General features: G+C 43.4%; 3 protein-coding genes across 5 annotated transcripts; 2 read left to right on the forward strand and 1 right to left on the reverse strand.

Moving 5' to 3' along the window:
• The first annotated feature begins 881 nt into the window (after window positions 1-881).
• LOC101163457 (ependymin-2-like) lies at window positions 882-5,787 on the forward strand. Its single transcript, XM_023948857.1, has 7 exons — window positions 882-974; window positions 2,406-2,562; window positions 2,630-2,664; window positions 2,741-2,875; window positions 3,381-3,573; window positions 4,350-4,437; window positions 5,596-5,787. The coding sequence occupies exons 2-7, from the start codon at window positions 2,496-2,498 to the stop codon at window positions 5,720-5,722; spliced, it is 645 nt and encodes a 214-aa protein (XP_023804625.1). The 5' UTR covers window positions 882-974; window positions 2,406-2,495; the 3' UTR covers window positions 5,723-5,787.
• A 352-nt stretch (window positions 5,788-6,139) lies between these two features.
• On the forward strand, window positions 6,140-15,286 carry LOC101167400 (ependymin). The gene is made up of 7 exons (XM_023948858.1): window positions 6,140-6,256; window positions 10,851-11,024; window positions 11,104-11,138; window positions 11,223-11,357; window positions 11,419-11,611; window positions 11,741-11,828; window positions 14,994-15,286. The coding sequence occupies exons 2-7, from the start codon at window positions 10,958-10,960 to the stop codon at window positions 15,112-15,114; spliced, it is 639 nt and encodes a 212-aa protein (XP_023804626.1). The 5' UTR covers window positions 6,140-6,256; window positions 10,851-10,957; the 3' UTR covers window positions 15,115-15,286.
• Window positions 15,287-15,474: 188 nt separating this feature from the next.
• Window positions 15,475-19,334, reverse strand: cskmt (citrate synthase lysine methyltransferase). 3 transcript variants are annotated; one of them, XM_020711804.2, is made up of 4 exons: window positions 19,202-19,285; window positions 18,429-18,694; window positions 18,023-18,358; window positions 15,475-16,182 (listed from the first exon to the last, which is right to left on the reverse strand). In XM_020711804.2, the coding sequence occupies exon 4, from the start codon at window positions 16,172-16,174 to the stop codon at window positions 15,515-15,517; it is 660 nt and encodes a 219-aa protein (XP_020567463.1). In that variant the 5' UTR covers window positions 16,175-16,182; window positions 18,023-18,358; window positions 18,429-18,694; window positions 19,202-19,285; the 3' UTR covers window positions 15,475-15,514. The 3 variants fall into 3 exon arrangements, with proteins under 3 accessions (XP_020567463.1, XP_023804620.1, XP_004080099.1); XM_023948852.1 differs by having other exon boundaries at window positions 18,023-18,694; window positions 19,202-19,292; XM_004080051.4 differs by lacking the exons at window positions 18,023-18,358; window positions 18,429-18,694 and having other exon boundaries at window positions 19,202-19,334.
• Window positions 19,335-19,942: the final 608 nt, after the last annotated feature.

The raw sequence follows: 19,942 nt of genomic DNA on the forward strand, positions 1-19,942 counted from the left end.
TCCTTAATGCAACGTGCTGGTTGCTGCTGGCCTTTGACGTTTGCATTAGTACGCATGGTCAAGCTCCAACGTAAATATCTAACCTTTAACCCCATACTCTTCGGCCCGATCCTTGAAGTCTTCCAACCAAAATCTTTTAAGCATTCTTAAAACCTGCTTTGAGAGTGGAGGAGGTCTCTCATTTCAAGCCGTTGCTCCTCGTCTTTGGAACTCCCTCCCATTGTCGTGTCAAATTGACTCCGTTGACTGTTTTAAATCTCAGGTCAAGACGTTTTTGTTCAGGAGAGCTTTTAGTTGATTTTATTCCTTGTTTAACTACGTTTTACTGTGTTTTGTTTTATACTTATTATATATTATTACTTCTTTGAGTTTTGATATGATTGATGCATGAAAATGCTCTCTGCTACTGTTACTGGACTTGACCGCAGCCTTTGACACTGTTGACCATTACGTCCTCTTGGATAGGCTAAAAAATTGGGTTGGGGTATCCGGTTCCGCTTTTAACTGGTTCTCCTCTTATTTGACTGGTAGATCTTTTTCTGTCCTCTTATGCATCCTGTCAGGGGCGTCGTAGACATGACAGACCCAGATGCTGAAACCCAGAAAGAACTTCCGACCCAGAATAGTTTATAAGAGTTTTATTTCCTGGGGAAATTCACAAAGTTCCTAGAAATGCGATGGATCGTGGATCCTGAGGAGCGCGACGTGGAAGCCCAGGACGGCGCAACCAACTTGAGGAGAAGCGGAACGCCGAGGACGGCGGGGCGACGAGGCACGAGGCGTGGGCGCCGAGGACGGCGGGACCAGCTCGAGGAGAGACGTGGGCGCCGAGGACGGTGGGACCAGCTTGAGGTGAGGCGTGGACGCCGAGGACGGCTGGACCAGCTTGAAGAGTGGAGATAAGCTCTGGACAAGGAACCAGCGTGACCAGTGGAAGATGAACCTGAAGGAGAGCAAAAAGCGAGTTGAGCAAGGTAACTTGACTAGGTTAGCAGATACTAAAAGGCCAGACTTAAGCACCAGAGTGAGTAAAACGAACTGGTGTTGAATTCTGGTGAGCAGCTCCCTTATGAAAGTCTGGCAGAAGATGAGGTGATGAAGGACAGCTGGTGCCAATCAGCAGAGCAGAGCTGTGAGGGGGGGAGGTGAGCAGACAGAGGCACCGTGACACATCCCTCACTTCTGGTGTGCCACAAGGCTCAGTTTTGGGACCTTTTTTGTTTATTTCATATCTGCTGCCCCTGCAGCATAATTCAAGTTCTTTTAATGATATTTCTTATCAATTTTATGCTGATGATATTATGCTTTATGTCTGTTTTAAACGCCAGGATGTTTTTAAAATACAGATTTTACGCAGGTGTCTGAATTCAGTCAAGAGTTGGATGAATCATAATTTTCTCCAACTTAATGAAGCCAAAACTGAGGTTCTAGTCTGTGCTCCCGACAGTTGCCTCCCCCAGATAGTCCAGTGGTTCGGTCCACTTGCTTCCCTTATCAAGCCGTCTGTCAAAAACCGTGGGGTGACTCTTGACCCGGTTCTATCCTTTGTCTCTCATGTCGGGTCATGTTCTTGTTTTTATCATCTCGAAAATTTTGCAAAACTGAGTCCAATTGTGTCACGTTCTGAGTTGGAGATGCTCATCCACGCTTTTCTATCATCTCGTTTTTATTACTGCAACTCCATCTTCACATGTTTAAGCAAAAAATCTTTAGAACGGCTCCATGTTGTCCAGAACGCTGCTGCAAGGCTTTCAACCAATTCTTCCAAGTTCTCACTCGTCACCCCGTTGTTAATCCTGCTGCATTGGCCCCCCATCCGCTACCGAGTGCATTTTAAAATCCTGGTTATGACACACACAGCTCTTAATACCCAAGCGCCAGTCTACATAAAAGACTTTTTTCAGCCGTACACTCCCAGCAGGTCCCTGAGATCATATGACCAGGGTCTGCTGGTCGTTAAGAGAACTCGTTTAAAGCTGTTTCCTGTTGGACTATTGCAGCATCAATGCCATGAACTCAAAGCAAATACGTTTATTAGAACTGGCCACAAGATCTGTAGGTCCATACCACAACACATTTTCTTCTTCATGCTAAAAAAACAAACCCAAAAAACCTTTGCTTCCTGGTGGCAGGGATCAAATGCTGCTTTATTAAAGATACGTGAAAAAATTCACAACTTGAGTTCATAAATAAAAGGTCTCTCAACAAGTAGTGCATCTTTTCTCCTCTTGTAAAAAGACTGAGGTTCAGCTGTGCTTTTTCTTGACCTCAGATAAACAGCGTGAATACCAAGAACATGCATGAGTCTGATTATCAGTCAGATCTAAGCACAGAAAGCCCCCAGCAGGCTCACCAGGACACGCCAGATTTTGCCGCATTACTAAAAATGTCTTTGATCATTTCAGTGGAAAAGCTGGCCTGCTTGTATTTAAGGACTGGAGCTTGGGTGGGACTTCCCACTTCTGTGGAGGAAAGCGAGATTTTCTTCAGACATCATGAGGTCCGTCGTGCTGCTGCTCTCTTTCTGGATGGGCTGCCTGGCTCAGAAGCCACAACCATGCTGTAGGTACACAATTCTCCACACACCTTACTGTCGGGTGAGGTTTCTCAATTTCTCTTATTTCAACAGCTTCCCCACCTCTCCTATCAGGAGGCGTATCTATCGTAAGTATGGGGCGCTTCATACTCCTGTCATGTGTTGACAGGAGTATGAAGTAAAGCAGTTTTTTTCCTTCTGCAGTCCACACAAGCTCAGGAGCTGGCTGCTTTTGCAAAGTACAGTTATGATGGGCTGGGAAAGCGCATCCGCCTCACCGAGATAGGATCCTACGTGAACACCACCTTCCAGCTGGATGTGCTCCTACTTTTCAAACAGGTGACAGCTATGAATGTTGAAAAAGGTGCCTTTAAGCGCATGGCAGCTTTAAACTCAGTCAGTGCAAACACTAAAATGTTTAGGAGGAAATCAACGCAAAAGTTTAGATTAACCCTTGTGCCATCTCGTGGGGTCCAGATGACCCCCCCCTTCCATTGACGTTTTCTCTTACCATGACAAAGGTGGATAAAGGTGGAAAGATTTCATGTAATCCATGGACACCAGTGAAGATCACAAATCATTGAAGAAAAAAGGTTCAGGTATCGGCTTGTTTAGCGCACTGTCTTGTTGGGTCCAGATGACCCTTCTCCCAACATTAACGTGCCTCCGGGGCACGTTAATGTTGGGAGAAGGGTCATCTGGACCCAACAAGTTGCACAAGGGGTTAAAATGTGCATAAAATGAGGTCACATTTGATTTCCTTTGGAAGCCGGTTTCATTCAGAGATCAGATAAGTAAGCAAACAAACCCAACCTGCTGGATAAAACATCCCCCTGTCCTGTAGGGTTTCATGTACAAGATCAACAACAAGGATCGCACATGCTTCAAAAAGCACCTGATGGAAGACTTCCACCCATTGGCCATTCCGAACGATGCTTCCTTGGTGGGTCAGGCCGTGCTGGGGAGCACCTCTGTTCAAGGAGAAGGACTCCTGGTGAACACGTGGACCGGGCAGATGCAGCTGAGGAAGAGAAACGGTAGAGTGGGAAGAGGGTCTGATGCTACGTTCACACCGGGCGCATTACATACGTTCAAGAACACGCATGGTGTTTTCAGCGCATGGTGTTCGTTTCGTTCATGTGGTGTTGGAATGATCGGAGAAATGATTGTCCAACTGGGAATACGCACATGAACATTAAAAAAAAAAATCTTCCAACTCCACATAATTGCTGAATCTCTTTCTGCACCAGTACAAAGGTCAATTATTTTTTTGCACCGATTACCAATTCCCTGTAATTACCATTACAGGGAAAATAAAACATTGTTAAGGACTATCAGTATCATTTATTCCAGTTTGACTTTCCATATGGCCCCCAGGCCTTAGTGTGCCCACCCCTGGTGTATATTTACAGTTGGAAGAGGCTTTGTGCAAAACATTGAAGCGGTGCAAATCTCGGGGTTTTTTTTCTTTCCCAGCTCTGTTCTCTATTTTAAAAGACTTGGTGTCGTAGAATTCTGGCCCAATTATCCATTTCTCCCTCATGATCAATATTCAGACAGCAAAGGTGATATCCATATGTCCCTCCCAAATCCAAGTCCCTGATAGGTCAAAGTTCAACCTGTTTTAACTTTCAATGCCTCGCGTTTTCTACGTAGAGCCTGAAAATTTGCATAGCGATGCATGAACCAACGTTTACCTCGACTTTTCATTAAAAGTAGTTGCTTCAACGTGCTTTTTCCGAGGGTGGTGTGACCGTAGATTGATGCTCCAGCTCATGATTTTTACTAATGTGAGTTATTTCTCCATCTGCAGCAAAGTACCTGAGCACCGTCACCGAGTTTGGCTGCTTTCCAGTCAACACTCTGGTCAGTACAGACAGTAAAGCATGGGTGCTTGTCAGGTAGGTGAACCTTTCTGGTTATTTGTTCCATTCCTTATGGTGTAAAACCAGAATAAATCAAGTTTTTCTCATAACTTTGAAAGTTTAAAACTTATTTTGCTCATTGAATGTCTGAGTCTGCACCGTGAGGCATTTACACGAGTGACAAAACACCTGGGGTCACAGTGAACAACAACCCCTCCAAAAAGATGACATCACCGCAGAAGGGGAAAAAATGAATGGCGCCAAAATCTCTTACGGGGCTTATAAATATATATTTAAAAATCCACCAACAAAAACAAAGCACACCTGTCGGGATGTTCAAAGGAAGTTTAAAAGTTATTATGGGATTGCCACGGGACCTACAGCTTTACTGCAATTTTGTGGCAAGGTGTGAAATTTGGCAATTTTCCCATTTTTACAAAATATAGGAGAAGAAAACTTTTGTTTGAGTGATCTTCGCAAACATTCTCACACACACAGCCTGGTTTAGTCTACCACAACAACCAAAGTTTCGTTGACCTTTAACCTTGGGAAGAGGTTTTGAAAATTCCAAATATATCCCCTAAGGACCTTCTACAAATTTTAAACTCCTCCTGGGGTTTTCCATCGATCGTGTTCTAACTCCTCCAGCATTACTGGGAAGCTACTTGGGGGGAAAAAACGTAGACGTTGTAGATTTTTATCGGCTTCAATGTGGCAAGTTTGCAAAACTGCCATTTCCCTGTTGCTATATTTGACCGGAATATTGTGAAAATGTAGTCCTTGAACCCCTGCCTCAAGCTGAACAAAACGATGTAACATACAATATGAAACAATTGAGAAAGTGCCCGTTTTTGAACAAAAAACCTCCGTTGCCAAGGAAATCCAACAATTTTATTTCAGCAGATTCTTCCACAAATTACATAGAGCTCTTCTTCACCCCCAGGCGACCAAAAAATAAAATGGTTGCTATGGAGATAAGATCAACAGAAAAGCTGCCATTATGAAGAAATAGTTTTTTCTAAAGAATCTCTTAGATGCAGTTATGACCAGGGTGGCAGGGGTAGATGGGGAGAGTTAGGGGCGTGTAACAGTCGCACACCCAATGAGGGCGGGGCTTGCAGCTTTGATTTTATACATATTTAATATTATGTTTTGTCAAATATATGTGAAGTTCAGTGTTTTTGTGTTTTACAGTTTCTATAACAACATCATGGGGATCCCAGATCCTCAAGTGTTCACCCCTCCAACTTTCTGCAAAGGAGTCCAGCTGGAGGAAGACGAGGAAGAGGAGAAGCACTCATTCTTATACAGCTTGTTTTGAAACATCTCGTTCATGTTTTGACCCCAGTGTTTTATAATCCCTAATAAACTGTGATTCCAATCTTGTCAGTGTGTGAGCATGGAATGTATCTTATCATTAGTTCACCTGTTTGGTTTTATTAGCCTGCATTAATGGCCCTCTCATATAGATAGATAGATAGATAGATAGATAGATAGATAGATAGATAGATAGATAGATAGATAGATAGATAGATAGATAGATAGATAGATAGATAGATAGATAGATAGATAGATAGATAGATAGATAGATAGATAGATAGATAGATAGATAGATAGATAGATAGATAGATAGATAGATATACACGTGTTTGTGTGTGTGTGTGTGTTTGTGTATCCGCCAGCAGGGGGCAGACGTGAGGTGACAGCTGCTTTGTAGCTGCACTGCTGCCCTAGAAACAGACAGAGGACGTCTGTCAACATTGAGAGGAGTAACTCATATAAAATAAAGGAATAAGGAAGACTTTTCTACAGATTATAGAGCTTTTAGTGGAGAAGGATCGACACATTTTAAAAAGTAAGGCCAAACATGTTTTTCAATGTTTATTTATTTTAAAATAACATAGGAGTAAGTGGATAAAAATGTAAGTATAATCATTTATTCTATTTTTATGATAATTTTCACAGACAATATTTGATAACTAATTAAAGCACCAGAATTTGAAGTTGGAAAAATACCAGAAATAGTTACTGACGGTCAAATGTGTGCTGACCGCATCTGTAACCTTTAACTTGTTTACAGTAAATATGAATCATTTATACACAAGAAGAGTGTTCTACGTATGTCTATAACTGAAATATTCTCTGGAGGACAAATATGTTCTTGTGTGTATTTTATAAGCTGTTAGCTGCTGTTGGATGACAGCTCAAATATTTAGTTCTTTCATTGTAAATCTGACCAGCCATTGACCTCACCGCATGTCACTGCTAGCACTGTTCTTTTCTGGACTGAGAGGTCTGAGGTCTTACCAGGTATCTGTTGTAGCCACTCCTCCAGCTTGGGGGTTACTGCCCCGAGTGCTCCAATTACCACAGGCACCACTGTCACCTTCACTTTCCAGGCTTTCTCCAGTTCTTCTCTGAGTCCCTGGTATTTCTCCAGTTTCTCATGTTCCTTCTTCCTGATGTTCCCATCGCTTGGCACTGCCACATCCACCACAACGGCTTTCCTCTGTTCTTTATCCACCACTACAATGTCTGGTTGGTTCTCCATTACCATCCTATCAGTCTGGATCTGGAAGTCCCACAGGATCTTTGCCCTCTCATTCTCTACCACCTTCAGAGGTGTTTCCCATTTTGAGCTTAGGGTTTCCAGTTCATATTCTGCACATATGTTCCTGTATATTATTCCAGCCACTTGATTGTGGCGCTCCATGTATGCTTTCCCTGCCAGCATCTTACATCCTGCAGTTATGTGTTGGATTGTTTCAGGCGCCTCTTTGCACAGCCTACACCTTGGGTCTTGTCTGGTGTGGTAGATCTCTACACCTTGGGTCTTGTCTGGTGTGGTAGATCTATACCTTGGGTCTTGTCTGGGGTGGTAGATCTATACCTTGGGTCTTGTCTGGTGTGGTAGATCTACACCTTGGGTCTTGTCTGGTGTGGTAGATCTACACCTTGGGTAGATCTATACCTTGGGTCTTGTCTGGTGTGGTAGATCTACACCTTGGGTCTTGTCTGGTGTGGTAGATCTACACCTTGGGTCTTGTCTGGTGTGGTAGATCTACACCTTGGGTCTTGTCTGGTGTGGTAGATCTATACCTAGGGTCTTGTCTGGTAGATCTACACCTTGGGTCTTGTCTGGTGTGGTAGATCTACACCTTGGGTCTTGTCTGGTGTGGTAGATCTACACCTTGGGTCTTGTCTGGTGTGGTAGATCTACACCTTGGGTCTTGTCTGGTGTGGTAGATCTACACCTTGGGTCTTGTCTGGTGTGGTAGATCTACATCTTGGGTCTTGTCTGGTGTGGTAGATCTACACCTTGGGTCTTGTCTGGTGTGGTAGATCTACACCTTGGGTCTTGTCTGGTGTGGTAGATCTACACCTTGGGTCTTGTCTGGTGTGGTAGATCTGAGCCTCTATGGCTCTGGTGCTCAGGTCTTGTTCCTGAGCTGCCAGGATGAGTGCTTCAGTGCTGTCCTGTAGGCCAGCCCTCTCTAGCCATTGGTAGGACTTCTTGATATCAGCCACTTCCGTTATGGTCCGGTGGTACATCCCATGCAGGAGTTTGTCCTCCCATGAGGATCTGTCCTCCAGCACTGTATCCTCTGCTCTCCATTGCTTGAGACATTCACTGAACACACTGTCAGTTGGGGCCTTGAGCTTGATGTATTCATGCATCTTGGGTGTATATATATATATATATATATATATATATATATATATATATATATATATATATATATATATATATATATATATATATATATATATATATATATATATATATATATATATATATATATATATATATATATATTCCTTGTTGCCTGCTCCAACAAAAAAAAAAAAAAAAAAAACACACACACACAACAACACACACACAACAACACAACAACACAACACACACAACAAACACAACACACACAACACACACACACAACAACACAACAATTAATTATTACAGGAACATGTGTGCAGAATATTAACTGGAAACCCCAAGGTCAAAATGGGAAACACCTCTGAAGGTGGTAGAGAATGAGAGGGCAAAGATCCTGTGGGACTTCCAGATCCAGACTGATAGGATGGTAATGGAGAACCAACCAGACATTGTAGTGGTGGATAAAGAACAGAGGAAAGCCGTTGTGGTGGATGTGGCAGTGCCAAGCGATGGGAACATCAGGAAGAAGGAACATGAGAAACTGGAGAAATACCAGGGACTCAGAGAAGAACTGGAGAAAGCCTGGAAAGTGAAGGTGACAGTGGTGCCTGTGGTAATTGGAGCACTCGGGGCAGTAACCCCCAAGCTGGAGGAGTGGCTACAACAGATACCTGGAAAGACCTCAGACCTCTCAGTCCAGAAAAGAACAGGAACAGCTAAGATACTGCAGGACCCTCAAGCTCCCAGGCCTCTGGTAGAGGACCCCAGCTTGGAGGAGAAACCACCCGCGGAGGGTGAGAGGGGCGTGTGTGTGTGTATATATATATATATGTATATATATATAAAACAAATGAGAGTCCCAGGCACAGATGAGTGAACTTTCTATTTCATATTTTTTGCATTTGAAGTTAGGTGATCAATCAATCAATTTTGTTATGTTTGTTTAAAACAACCTTCTCAGAGAAAACAGAAAAATTTGACATTTCTATACTTGAAATTTGCTGAATATGTGGACCGATGCAATTGCAAATTAAAAGATTCTAAGATACAGGGAACTATTTTTAAAAGTTTATGAAAAATACTTTTGACAATTAAAAAATTTTGATCTCATCTCCAAAACATGGGAGACGTGTCTTAATATTACTAAAACATTTAATAAAAACACAAAAAAGGTCAATTCCTTCCTCAGTCATCTCCAAAACATTACAGGTAAACTGCAAAAAAACAAATGATAATAAAACATTTCTTCTGTTTTTCTTTTCTTTATTCCCTCCAAAATGCTGTGGCCGGACTTTTTTTGGTTGCAGAAAAATTCTCCCTTTTTTCTTTGAGCCAGGTGATTAATAAAACAGTAATGAAAATCAGAAAAATGTCGATTCATGGATTCATCCGTGTGCTCTTCAGTTCAGGTCACTCCTAAAATATTCATTTCAGCAGGAAGGGCTCGGCTGCTCACATGCTTGTCATAACAATGACATAAGTCAAAGTAACACAATCCGTCCCTCAGCGGTTTCTTCTAACCAGTCAAGTGACATTTAGGAATCCAAAGGTCAATAACAAAGTGCTGCATCTTTGGAAGAATCCATTTGAGCGAGTGGAGTGAAGGACACTGAAACAGGCCAACGCTTTTTGTGAAGGCCATGTCACACAGCCGCTACGTACATTTTACACATATTTCCACATATGAAATATCCGTCTACATGGGTGATCTACGTCATTCATACGTGTTTCTTGCGTTCGTCGATGTGCTCAGGTGTCTGTCGAGGGTTTCAGCCGGCGGGTCTTTCAGTTCAAAATCTTTAGACGCTTGAGAATTACGCAGTTTATGTGTATTTTATGTAGTTTATACACAATCATTACGTAAATCGTATGCTATTGTGTGTTGTACTTGTGAGACACATACACAAATGTGTGTCTTTCCCCGACTGTTCCACGTTTGTCTAACAGACTTCACGTATACGGCGCACAGATCACATTACAATGACGTAATTGACGCATGAATCACTAATGAATTACAGATAAACATCACAATAATCACACGGTTCATGTTCTACGCTGGTTTACATGTTCTTCTCGTGGTTTATTCCTACTTCTTCTGTGGTTTTAACCCTTGTGCTATCCTATAACCCCACCGTTACATTGACGTGTTCTCCCTACCATGACAAAGGTGGATAAAGGTAAAGAGGATTTCATGTAATCCATGGACACCAGTGAAGATCACAAATCATTGAAGAAAAAAGGTTCAGAGCTCTGGATAGTGGGTCTAGATGACCCCACTCCCAACGGTAAAGTGCCTAGGATAGCACAAGGGTTACCGTGGTTCATTCCTGATACATCTGTCAAAATTTCAGGTAAAGACCATAACTCTTCTCACTTTTTCATACTCAATTTTTAACGTAGATTCACGTATGACAAATTTTCATCAGTGCTATTTGCACAAAAATGTATGTAGCGGGTGTGGGACACGGCCTTGAGGGCGAAATTTCCCCATTACAGTCGCTCCTAAGAGCAGCTGAATGTACAATTGAAAAAAAAATGTATCACATGTTCACACAATTGCACAACAATAGATCAGAAATAGAAGTTACAGACAGTTTAAAGGACAGCAATAGCAAGGATCATCAGGGGGTTTACTGGTCAGGTTGTTCAGACATGAACCAGCTGCAAAAAAGGTGATAGAAATGTAGAACTTTACAACATTTCACCATAAGAAAACAAACAGGGGGCGTGGCTGAGTCCATCGTTCACAACAGATTGCAGTCAGCTGAGTCACAGCGCTCGTGTTTTACAGGCGACCTCTGCTCAGGAACGAAGGGAAACAGGAAGTGGATGGGTTGTTTTTTACAGAAGTGAGACTCTGAGCAGGTGCAGAGGACAGTACGGCTGTGGAAAGGGAACATGAGAGCTCTCGTCCTCTTGGTGTGCTTCTCAGCGTGCTGCCTGGCTCAGAGGCCACAACCATGCTGTAAGTTCACACATCTTTGGCTAAAGCCAGCTTTTGACCTCTAAATGGGCTAAAATGGAAATCTCTTCTTTTGTGACAGTATCTCCTCCTCTGATGACTGGTTTCCTCTCTGTGGTGAGACTAACACTGGATTGCTGTTGTTCATTGTCCTGAACTTTAAATCTTCCTGAAGCTTAGCTACAATAGTTTTTTTTTCAGAACACTCAAAATGAGAAGCTGACAGCCTATGCAAAGTACTTCTACGATGCCTTTGGGAAGCGAATCCGCCTGAAAGAAGTGGGAACTTACGCCAATCAAAGCTTCCACTTTGATGCTCTGCTGCTCTTCAGAAAGGTAACGGCTCACCTCAGGCGGCAGAGTTGGGAGCAGTTCTTTACACGATTACGTCTCCTAGGGTGTTCTGTACAAGATCAACCACAAGAACCAGACGTGCACCAAGAAGCAACTGGGTGCAGGTTTCCACCCGCTGGCGGTTCCAAGGAACGCCACCCTGTTGGGACAGGCCGTCCTGGGCGGCTCCTCCGGACCCGGACAGGGGGTCCTGGTCAACACATGGACCGGACAGGTGCACATGAAAAACAGAACAGGTGAGACAAAATAAGGAGCAAAACAAAAACAAAAAAGTGTCATGGGTTTGCATTGGCCTCACATGACTACTCCAGGGTTTCCTGTTCCTCCTGTCATGTCATGTGACCCCGCCCCCTCTGTCTCCACAGCTGAGTACATCAGCACGGTCACCGAGTTTGGCTGCATTCCCATCAGCACGCTGTATCACACCAACAAGAATGGATGGATGGTGACCAGGTGAGTGTCTTACCTGGTGAGGTGTGGAAACAGATATTCACACACCTGTGCAGGTGCTGCACAAAAGCACAAAGACTCAACGACCTTTAATCATCAAACTTTACCTCAATGTCAAATGTCAAATAATCATTTATTGGCTGTAATCTCTCCACAAAAATCCAACTCAGATGGTTGACCACTTCCTCTTCAAATTATACAAAAGTGAAGTGGAAGTTCCCTCCAATTTAATTCTACATGTCAATCATACTGAGTTCTGACACTTGGCTCCACCACACTTTACCTCACCAGTTTTACATCTTTTCCTCTTCCCATCATTGCAGCTGTTTGCCAAAATCAGGAACGTTCATGTGATTTCTCAGTCATGTGCACTGAGCGAAGCATCTCAACCGAAATAAAAACAGATGTAGGGGGAAAAAAATCCCATGATCATAAGAGTTTGACCTCTCTGGGTGGGTGGAGTGTTCCTGCCTCAGGTGGAGGAGTTTAATTAAATATCTTGGGGTCTCGTCTGTGAGTGAGGGAAGATCGGAGCGTGAGATTGACAGGTGCTCCCTTAGAGACAGGGTGAGAAGCTCGGTCACCTGGAGAGAGCTCGGAGTAGAACCGCTGCTCCTCCACATCCAGAGGAGCCAGTTGAGGTGGCTCGGGCATCTAGTCCGGATGCCTCCTGAACGCCTCCCTGGGGAGGTGTTCCCGGCACGTCCCACTTGGCGGAGACCCCGGGGAAGATAGAGACTACGTCTCTCAGCTGGTCTAGAAACAGCTCAGTTTCCCCCCAGAGGAGCTGGAGGACGTGGTCAGGGAGAGGGAAGTCTGGGCATCTCTACTTAGACTACTGCCCCCGCGATGCCGGTCCCGGATGAGCGGAAGAATGCATGGATGGACATGGTCAGACGTATTAAGAGCCTTTGCTGGGACTCATATTGAACTCACATGATAGAAGGTTCTCCATGTGAGTTGGCTAAAAGGCACATGAAAGACTTCCAGACCATGAGAAATAAGATTCTTTGGTTTGATGAGACCAAAATGGAACTTTTTGGTTTTAATTCTAAACGGTATGTGAGGAGAAACTCATCGCCTGCCCAAAACAATCCCAACATTTAAACATGGTGGTGGCAGCATCATGGTTTGGAGGTGTTTTTCCAGCAGCAGGGACCAAACGGCTGGTTGCAAGTACAGAGATATCTTGAGGAAAACCTGTTCCAGAGTGAACGGGACCTCCGACTGACGGTTCGACCTCCAACAATGACCCAAAGCGCTAGAGTAACAAAAGAGTGGCTTCAGAACAACTCTGTGGGGGTTCTTGGCCGGCCCAGCCAGAACCCTAATCTAAACCCAATTGGGCATCTCTGGAGAGACCTCAAAATGGCTGTGCATCAGCGTTCCCCATGCAACCTGATGGAGCCGGAGAGGATCTGCCACGAAGAATAGCAGAGGATCCCCAAACTCTAGGTGTGACGGACGTGTTCCATCAACCCCAAGGAGACTCGTGGTTTCTAATATCGGGAGCTCCCACTCAGCACTGAGCAAAGGCTCTATGGTCAAGCGGTTTTCCAGTTTGGCAATTTGCAGAAATTTCTACACCTCCAATATTTTTCTGTCCTGATGCATCAACTCGGGGTTCAATACAATAAACGACCTTGGGAGAATTTCAGACAGGCATCTCAGCAGTGCGATTACCTGTTTACACCTCCCTGTGGGCGGTTTAGCCCAATTAACTCACCTGTTCCGCGACCCACTTAGGAACCAGGTGTGGCTCCCCACACCCTCTGTTTGTGGCCCCACCCTCCTCCCCAGCTTCCACCTGTAAACTCCATTAGGGGAAGTTTTATACCCAAGGTTTTCTATGGGAGATCTTTTTTTAGTGTATCTGAACGCAGCCTTATGCCAAACTAAAAGAAAATATGGAAAATGAATTGTTTTTTACTCCATGAGTTGTCTGACTGAAATGAACTTTCCTGAGTTTGGCTGCAATGATCCAGAGAGAAACATTTCAAGGGGTCTGAATAACCCACTGTGTGCACCCAACTCAGCCGGGGGAATAAAAAGATGTTGAAAAAAATGCTAATCATTTACATTCTCAGGAAAAAACAAACACTGATCAATCAGGTCGGTATTATGCAGGGTTTTGACGTTTTCTCTTACTGACTGTTCAAAAATGTAAAAAAAAAAACAAAGATCAAGATTCAAACAAGCGATTTAGCTGCTTATGGTTTGTTCCTTTGCACACGATAATGTTCACATCAGCATAACGTCACTAAATGTACATCCACTTCATACTTTAAGCTCCTGCTCTGAAGATGCTTCATTACATTTTAAAGACTGATGAATGTTTTGGAGAACTTTAGTTCTTCTAAAGTAAAAATACTTGCAATTTATCAAAACTAGTAGTAAAAAAAGTATCAATACTTTTACTCAGCCAGACGATTCAGGTCATTAGTTGAGACGATTCTTGTCTTGTGAAAACATATAAAAAAAAGAATTCAAATTTAATTTCTAAGTATTTGTTTATTCAAATGAATCAGGAGCAGACGGAAAAAAATCCTGTTTGAAAAATGTTGTATTTGTGACGCTGGGTGGGGTCACATCTCCCACTCTGACCTCTGAGCAACACAAGAGGTGAAAGGGGGCGTGGCTCCATGCCAACGGTCCCGCCCACAACTCATAGACTAAAGTGTGATGAACTCCTGCCGCTCTGCACAAACTAGGTCCAAGAAAACGATGCAGGGCTTTAGATTTTGGCTAAAAAAACTCCATCACTGCTTTGAGAATCGATCAGAAGGTGATGGGAGGGGCCTCTCCGTCCGTTCCAGATCCTCTGTGGCGGCTCCAGTTTGTGGCTCCACCCGGCCCGTCTCCTGTGGTCACACCCCTAAAACCTACAGAACAGTCCTCTCCAGGGACTTTGAGGGACTTTGTGTTTTTATCATTTTCTTGGTATATTCACTTTTATTTGGTTAAATGGTTAAACAGTGACTTTCAGGGGGGGAGAAGTCATAGCAAGGTCAAAGTCTGATCAGTAAAAACTATTTCTTTACTTGTGTTTAACAATTTTGTACTTTAAAAAGTTATGAAGCTTCTTCTAAAAAGAGCCAAACGGTTTGAACAAACCTCGACGTTAGAAACAGGAAGCAGATTTCTGAACAAACTGCTTTCTTCTTTCAGCTTCTTCAACAATGTCATAGGGTTAACAGATCCTGAAGAACTAATCCCGCCCTCTTTCTGTGAAAACGCCATCCTGGACGAGGAGGAGGAGGAGCCAGCGACATTCTACAGCTTATTTTAAAGCCTTCTTTACGGAAATATAATGCAAGCTGCTGCACAAATCATCTTTTGCTTGCTTGTTTTCTGAACCTGCACTTTGATCGAATTTAAAGACTTTAGTTCAGCTGCAAATATGTATTTATCTGGATGTAGTGTCACGAGATTATCGACGCATTAAAGGCTTGAAGGTTCCAGCTGTGCGTGTTCTTCATTTTTGCAGGCCTTCATCCAAAATCTCCGGGTTGCAGGTGCGTCCTTTGGCCACTAGATGTCAGTGTAGACCAGAAGTGGCGTTAGCGCTGATGAGAACTTGATAGCATCTCTGCTCTAACATTATTTAGATTCATGGGTATCAGCAAACAATTAAGAAAATTTGGCCATAGAAAATACAAAGTTTGAGTTTTATTTATCTGTACTACAAGTTAACACTTTGCAGGAGTGCGGGGCGTGACTTGGTAGCAGAAGTAGCACACTCCCCTGAGCTGCCCGACCTCCTGAACCCCAACATCGTGATGCAGGGCTGCTGACTCCAGCCACAACAGTCTGGCGTCTGGATCCTCGTCTGAGAACTGCAGCAGAGACCCCGAACCCTGCAGCGCCCTGAAGCACTGCTGGAGCACCAGGACCGCCTTCCCCTTCCCCTCTTTGGACCTCAACAGAGCATCGGTGGTGCCTTTGTCCACGATCAGGTCCAGACTGTTGGGACTGTAACGCCTGTCCAGCTGCGTGCAGTCCAGCTCTACGAACTGGAGCCGGGAAGAGGGGTTGCTGGGCCGGACCGCTTCTAGTCGAGTCTTTTCCTGCATCAGCTGCACAGCCACAGGTGAGATGTCCGCACAGGTGACGTGGACGGAGACGGGAGAGTGTCTGTAGATGGAGGGCCCCAATGCAGACGTGCCACAACCCATATCCAAGACCTGGACCGGAGAGTCCGGATGGGAACTGGACCGCAACAGAGGCATGAGGAAGTCCCGAACAGAGTCAAAACCGAAGAACCACTCAAAGTTTTTGAAGGAGGAAGTCGTGCTGCTGCTCTCCGTGTAGAAGCGGTCCCAAGCTGACCTCTTATCCATGTTTTCCATCAAGTCAGCTAAAAAAAACACACAAGAGATTTTAATCATTTCACAACTCGGCAAAGGGCAAACCCTCAATGTGAATTCACTTTCTCAAATAATCAAGTCCTATCTGCGTCTGTCACGTACTTCCGAAACCCTTGTGCTATCCTAGGCACTTTAACATTGGGAGTTGGGTCATCTAGACCCACTAGACAGTGCTCTGAACCTTTTTTCTTCAATGATTTGTGATCTTCACTGGTGTCCATGGATTACATGAAATCTTTCCACCTTTCTCCACCTTTGTCATGGTAAGAAGAACACGTCAATGTAAGGGGGGGGTCATCTAAGATAGCACAAGGGTTAAGGTCTGTAATTATGAAAATGCTTCAATCAGGAAGGTCTAATAAGGATTCCTTGTTTCTGAATACCTGTGAAACATGGAAGATGTGTTTGGGACAAAAAAAAAAGTATTTACATGAGTTCAGTGTTGCATTTTCAAAATAAGAACAACTAGGGTGCATGAACATTATCTTTGTGAAAAAAGGTTTTGTGCAATAATTTAAATCCCATCCACATGTTGGGTCAGGCAACAAGTCTACAACATTCAAAGTGTGGGAAAAATAAATCTAAACATCACACGAGAAAGAGAGCACATAGCAACACGCTTTTACTTTGAAAAACTGATTTACGTGTCTGAAAAACTTTTTATAGCTTTTCCGGTGCCTCTCAAAATTCGTGCAGGCAATGCAGCAATGTGTCTCATCTTTTTTTGGCCTCTTCTGCAAACAACACCCCCGTTTGTTTTAATGTAATAATGAACACATCATCCCAAGATCACAGATATAGCAGAGATTTAAAGAAAATTAAGCTTGAAATTGCCTTTATTCGTTGAGAATCAGGTGCAGACGGAAAAAAAGGCCATTTGAAAACTATTATATTTGTGACGTTGGAAATACGCTGGGCGGGGCCACAAGCTCCCAGCTCCGCCCCCATTCTGATCATCCACCTGCAGACAAATGGATCCATGAACGTCTTTGTTTTCCCGGTTTGAGCTGGAATCTGGATCTAAACTACGGCTGGACACAGCTGATATTGTCTGATGCTTTTATGCTACGCTAATGTTAGCTTGGGAGTTTGAGGGGCTGTAAGCGGCTGTAGCGGGAGAGACTGTAAAGAGAAGGATGATGGGAATTTGTAAACTTTTAACCTTAAACAGAAACACATCTTTTATAGCTTTACTTCTTATCTCAGTCTTTTTTTCTTTTGTTACAAATTTTCTCTCTCCTTTTTCTTTACTTTAGAAACTTGCGTTTGGTTTCCCCCAATAAAAGAATTAGCCATTTCAATTTTTAGTAAATATCTTCCTTGCTATATTTTACAATCATAAATACAAATTTTCTAACAAAGTTCCAAAAACATTTTTGGAGGCCAAACTATACATTAAAACAATTATTTTTTTAAATAACCGAAAAGCTGTCAAATGTCTTGACATTTGTTACAAACTATAATTTTTTTAAATGTTATCACCCTACTTTTATATACTCGCTACATGTTTTTGTTTGTTTGTTTCTAGCCGTGGGACCTTGTTTTGATTATTTTACTTTTTTTGTATGTTTGTATTGACACATAGTAATAGTTTTGCACTGAAAGTGACGTTTACAATAAAGCTAAAAATAAAATAAGAAATACAAGGACAGGTGATGGGAAGAGGGGTTGGGTTGCTGCGTGCCATTTATTTTGGCTAAACACAGTATCATCACAATTAATGACTATCGCCCAGTGGCCCTCACTCCAGTCATAATGAAGAGCTTTGAAAGGCTGATCCTCCCGCACATCAGGGACCACCGTTCCACAGACCCCCACCAGATCACATACCGCAAAAACAGATCCACAGAGGACGCCGTAGCCGTGGCTGTCCACTCCACGCTGAACCACCTGGAGCAGCAGCGGAGCTACGTCTGGAGGCTCTTTGTGGATTACAGTTCTGCCTTCAACACAAGGACAGACTTTGCGACAAACTGCTTACTCTTGCCCCCCCCCCCCATGCAATTGGATTAACAACTTCCTCACAAACACCAGCAAAACCAGGGAGATCATCGTCGACTTCAGGAAGCATGGCGCCGACCCAGCCCCCCTCCATTTCAACGGGGAGGACGTGGAGAGGGTCCACACCAACAGGTTCCCCGGCATCATCATCTCGGCCGACTTCTCCTGGACAGCCAACAGCAAAAAGGCTCAGCAGCGTCTGCACTTCCTCAGGAAGAACAACATCAGCACCGACCTGCTGCCGACCTTCTACCATCATCCATCCAGATCTGCTCACAGAACCAAACTGTTCTGCAGCTGCACCGTGGCGGATAAGGAGAGACTGCAGAGAGTCGTAGAGACGACTCAGGAGATCATTGGACGCCCTCTTCCCACCCTGACTGACATCTACTCCACATGCTGCATCACTAGGGCCCAGAACATCTTTAGGGCCCAGAACATCATCAAGGACAGTTCACACCCCGGCTCTGACCTGTTCCACCTGCTGCCCTCTGGGAGGCGCTACAGAGGCATCAGAAGCAAAACGAACAGACTCAAAAACAGCTTCTTTCCAAAGCCAATGACCATCCTCAATTCTAAACGCACAGATAAATCTGCCAAATCACAGTCCACTTAGGAGTCTACCCAACATCAACAATGTACCTCATTGCTGCCTGTACATCTGATATGTTTGCACACAATTTTGTACGTAATTTTGAACAGAAATCTTGGACATTATTATATTACAGTTTTTATTTTGCACACTGTATATGTGATTTATTTAATATTATATTTTGTTATTCTTGCAATGGAATGGCGATGCTTCAATTTCATTATACAATGGCCAATAACAATAAAAGCAAATCTAATCTAATAATGAAGAATAGTCCGTCCACTCCATGCAGAAACAAGCCCTGATGGAAGCTCCTGGGAGCTAAAGCTAAGCTAGCAAACTCAGAACGACGTCATCGATACCGAACCGGATATACACGCGGGGAATTCTTCACGAGGTTCTGGACCTGCACGTACTTATGAGTGATGAATGTCGCCGTGAAAAACAGACATGAACTCTCCAGCTTGACCTCAAACACTTTGAGAGCGGCGACATCTTGGCTAGATGTCTGTGGCCGCGTTCGCGAAGACCTCTCACTCTGATAGAAATTCCTAGGACCGTCTTTGTCCTTCCAGCCGCTCCCTTTAGGGGGCGCCATAGCGAACCATCTGATGGTCAATTCACTTAAACGCCATCAAAACATCTAATTATACTTCTACAATCTTTGTTTTGATCATTTTCCCCAAACAAGTCAATATTAAACTTTATTTAAGTAGCACTTGTCCATACAGACTGAGATAAAAATGGATTAAATGGATTAAAAGTAACATTTTTTTCTTTACAAATGCCTTTAGCTTAATTTGTTATAGTAATAGATTGTGCATAAATGATCGTTTCCATTAAGGACTGCAATTTAAGGTATGACTGTTACTCTCAGAAAATGACCTTGTAGGGTTTTTTTTTAAATAAATTGTTCAAAACAGACAAAAGTTTCAACTTTAATCAATTATTTCACATTTTAATGCATGTGTGTGGTGGGGGAGGGGTATTTATTTTAGGTTTTCCATCCAATCCTGGAGGTTGATTTATTCCTGCCCATTTTAACATGATCGAACAAATTGAAAATGCCCCCCCCCCCCCCTTCTCACTTTTTGTTGATTTAATTTATAAAGTTTAACACAGATCCTTCCCGCCACTCGAGTTGTAAACTAACCTTC

The sequence above is a fragment of the Oryzias latipes genome, chromosome 18, assembly GCF_002234675.1.
Source record: "Oryzias latipes chromosome 18, ASM223467v1".
NCBI lineage: Eukaryota > Metazoa > Chordata > Actinopteri > Beloniformes > Adrianichthyidae > Oryzias > Oryzias latipes.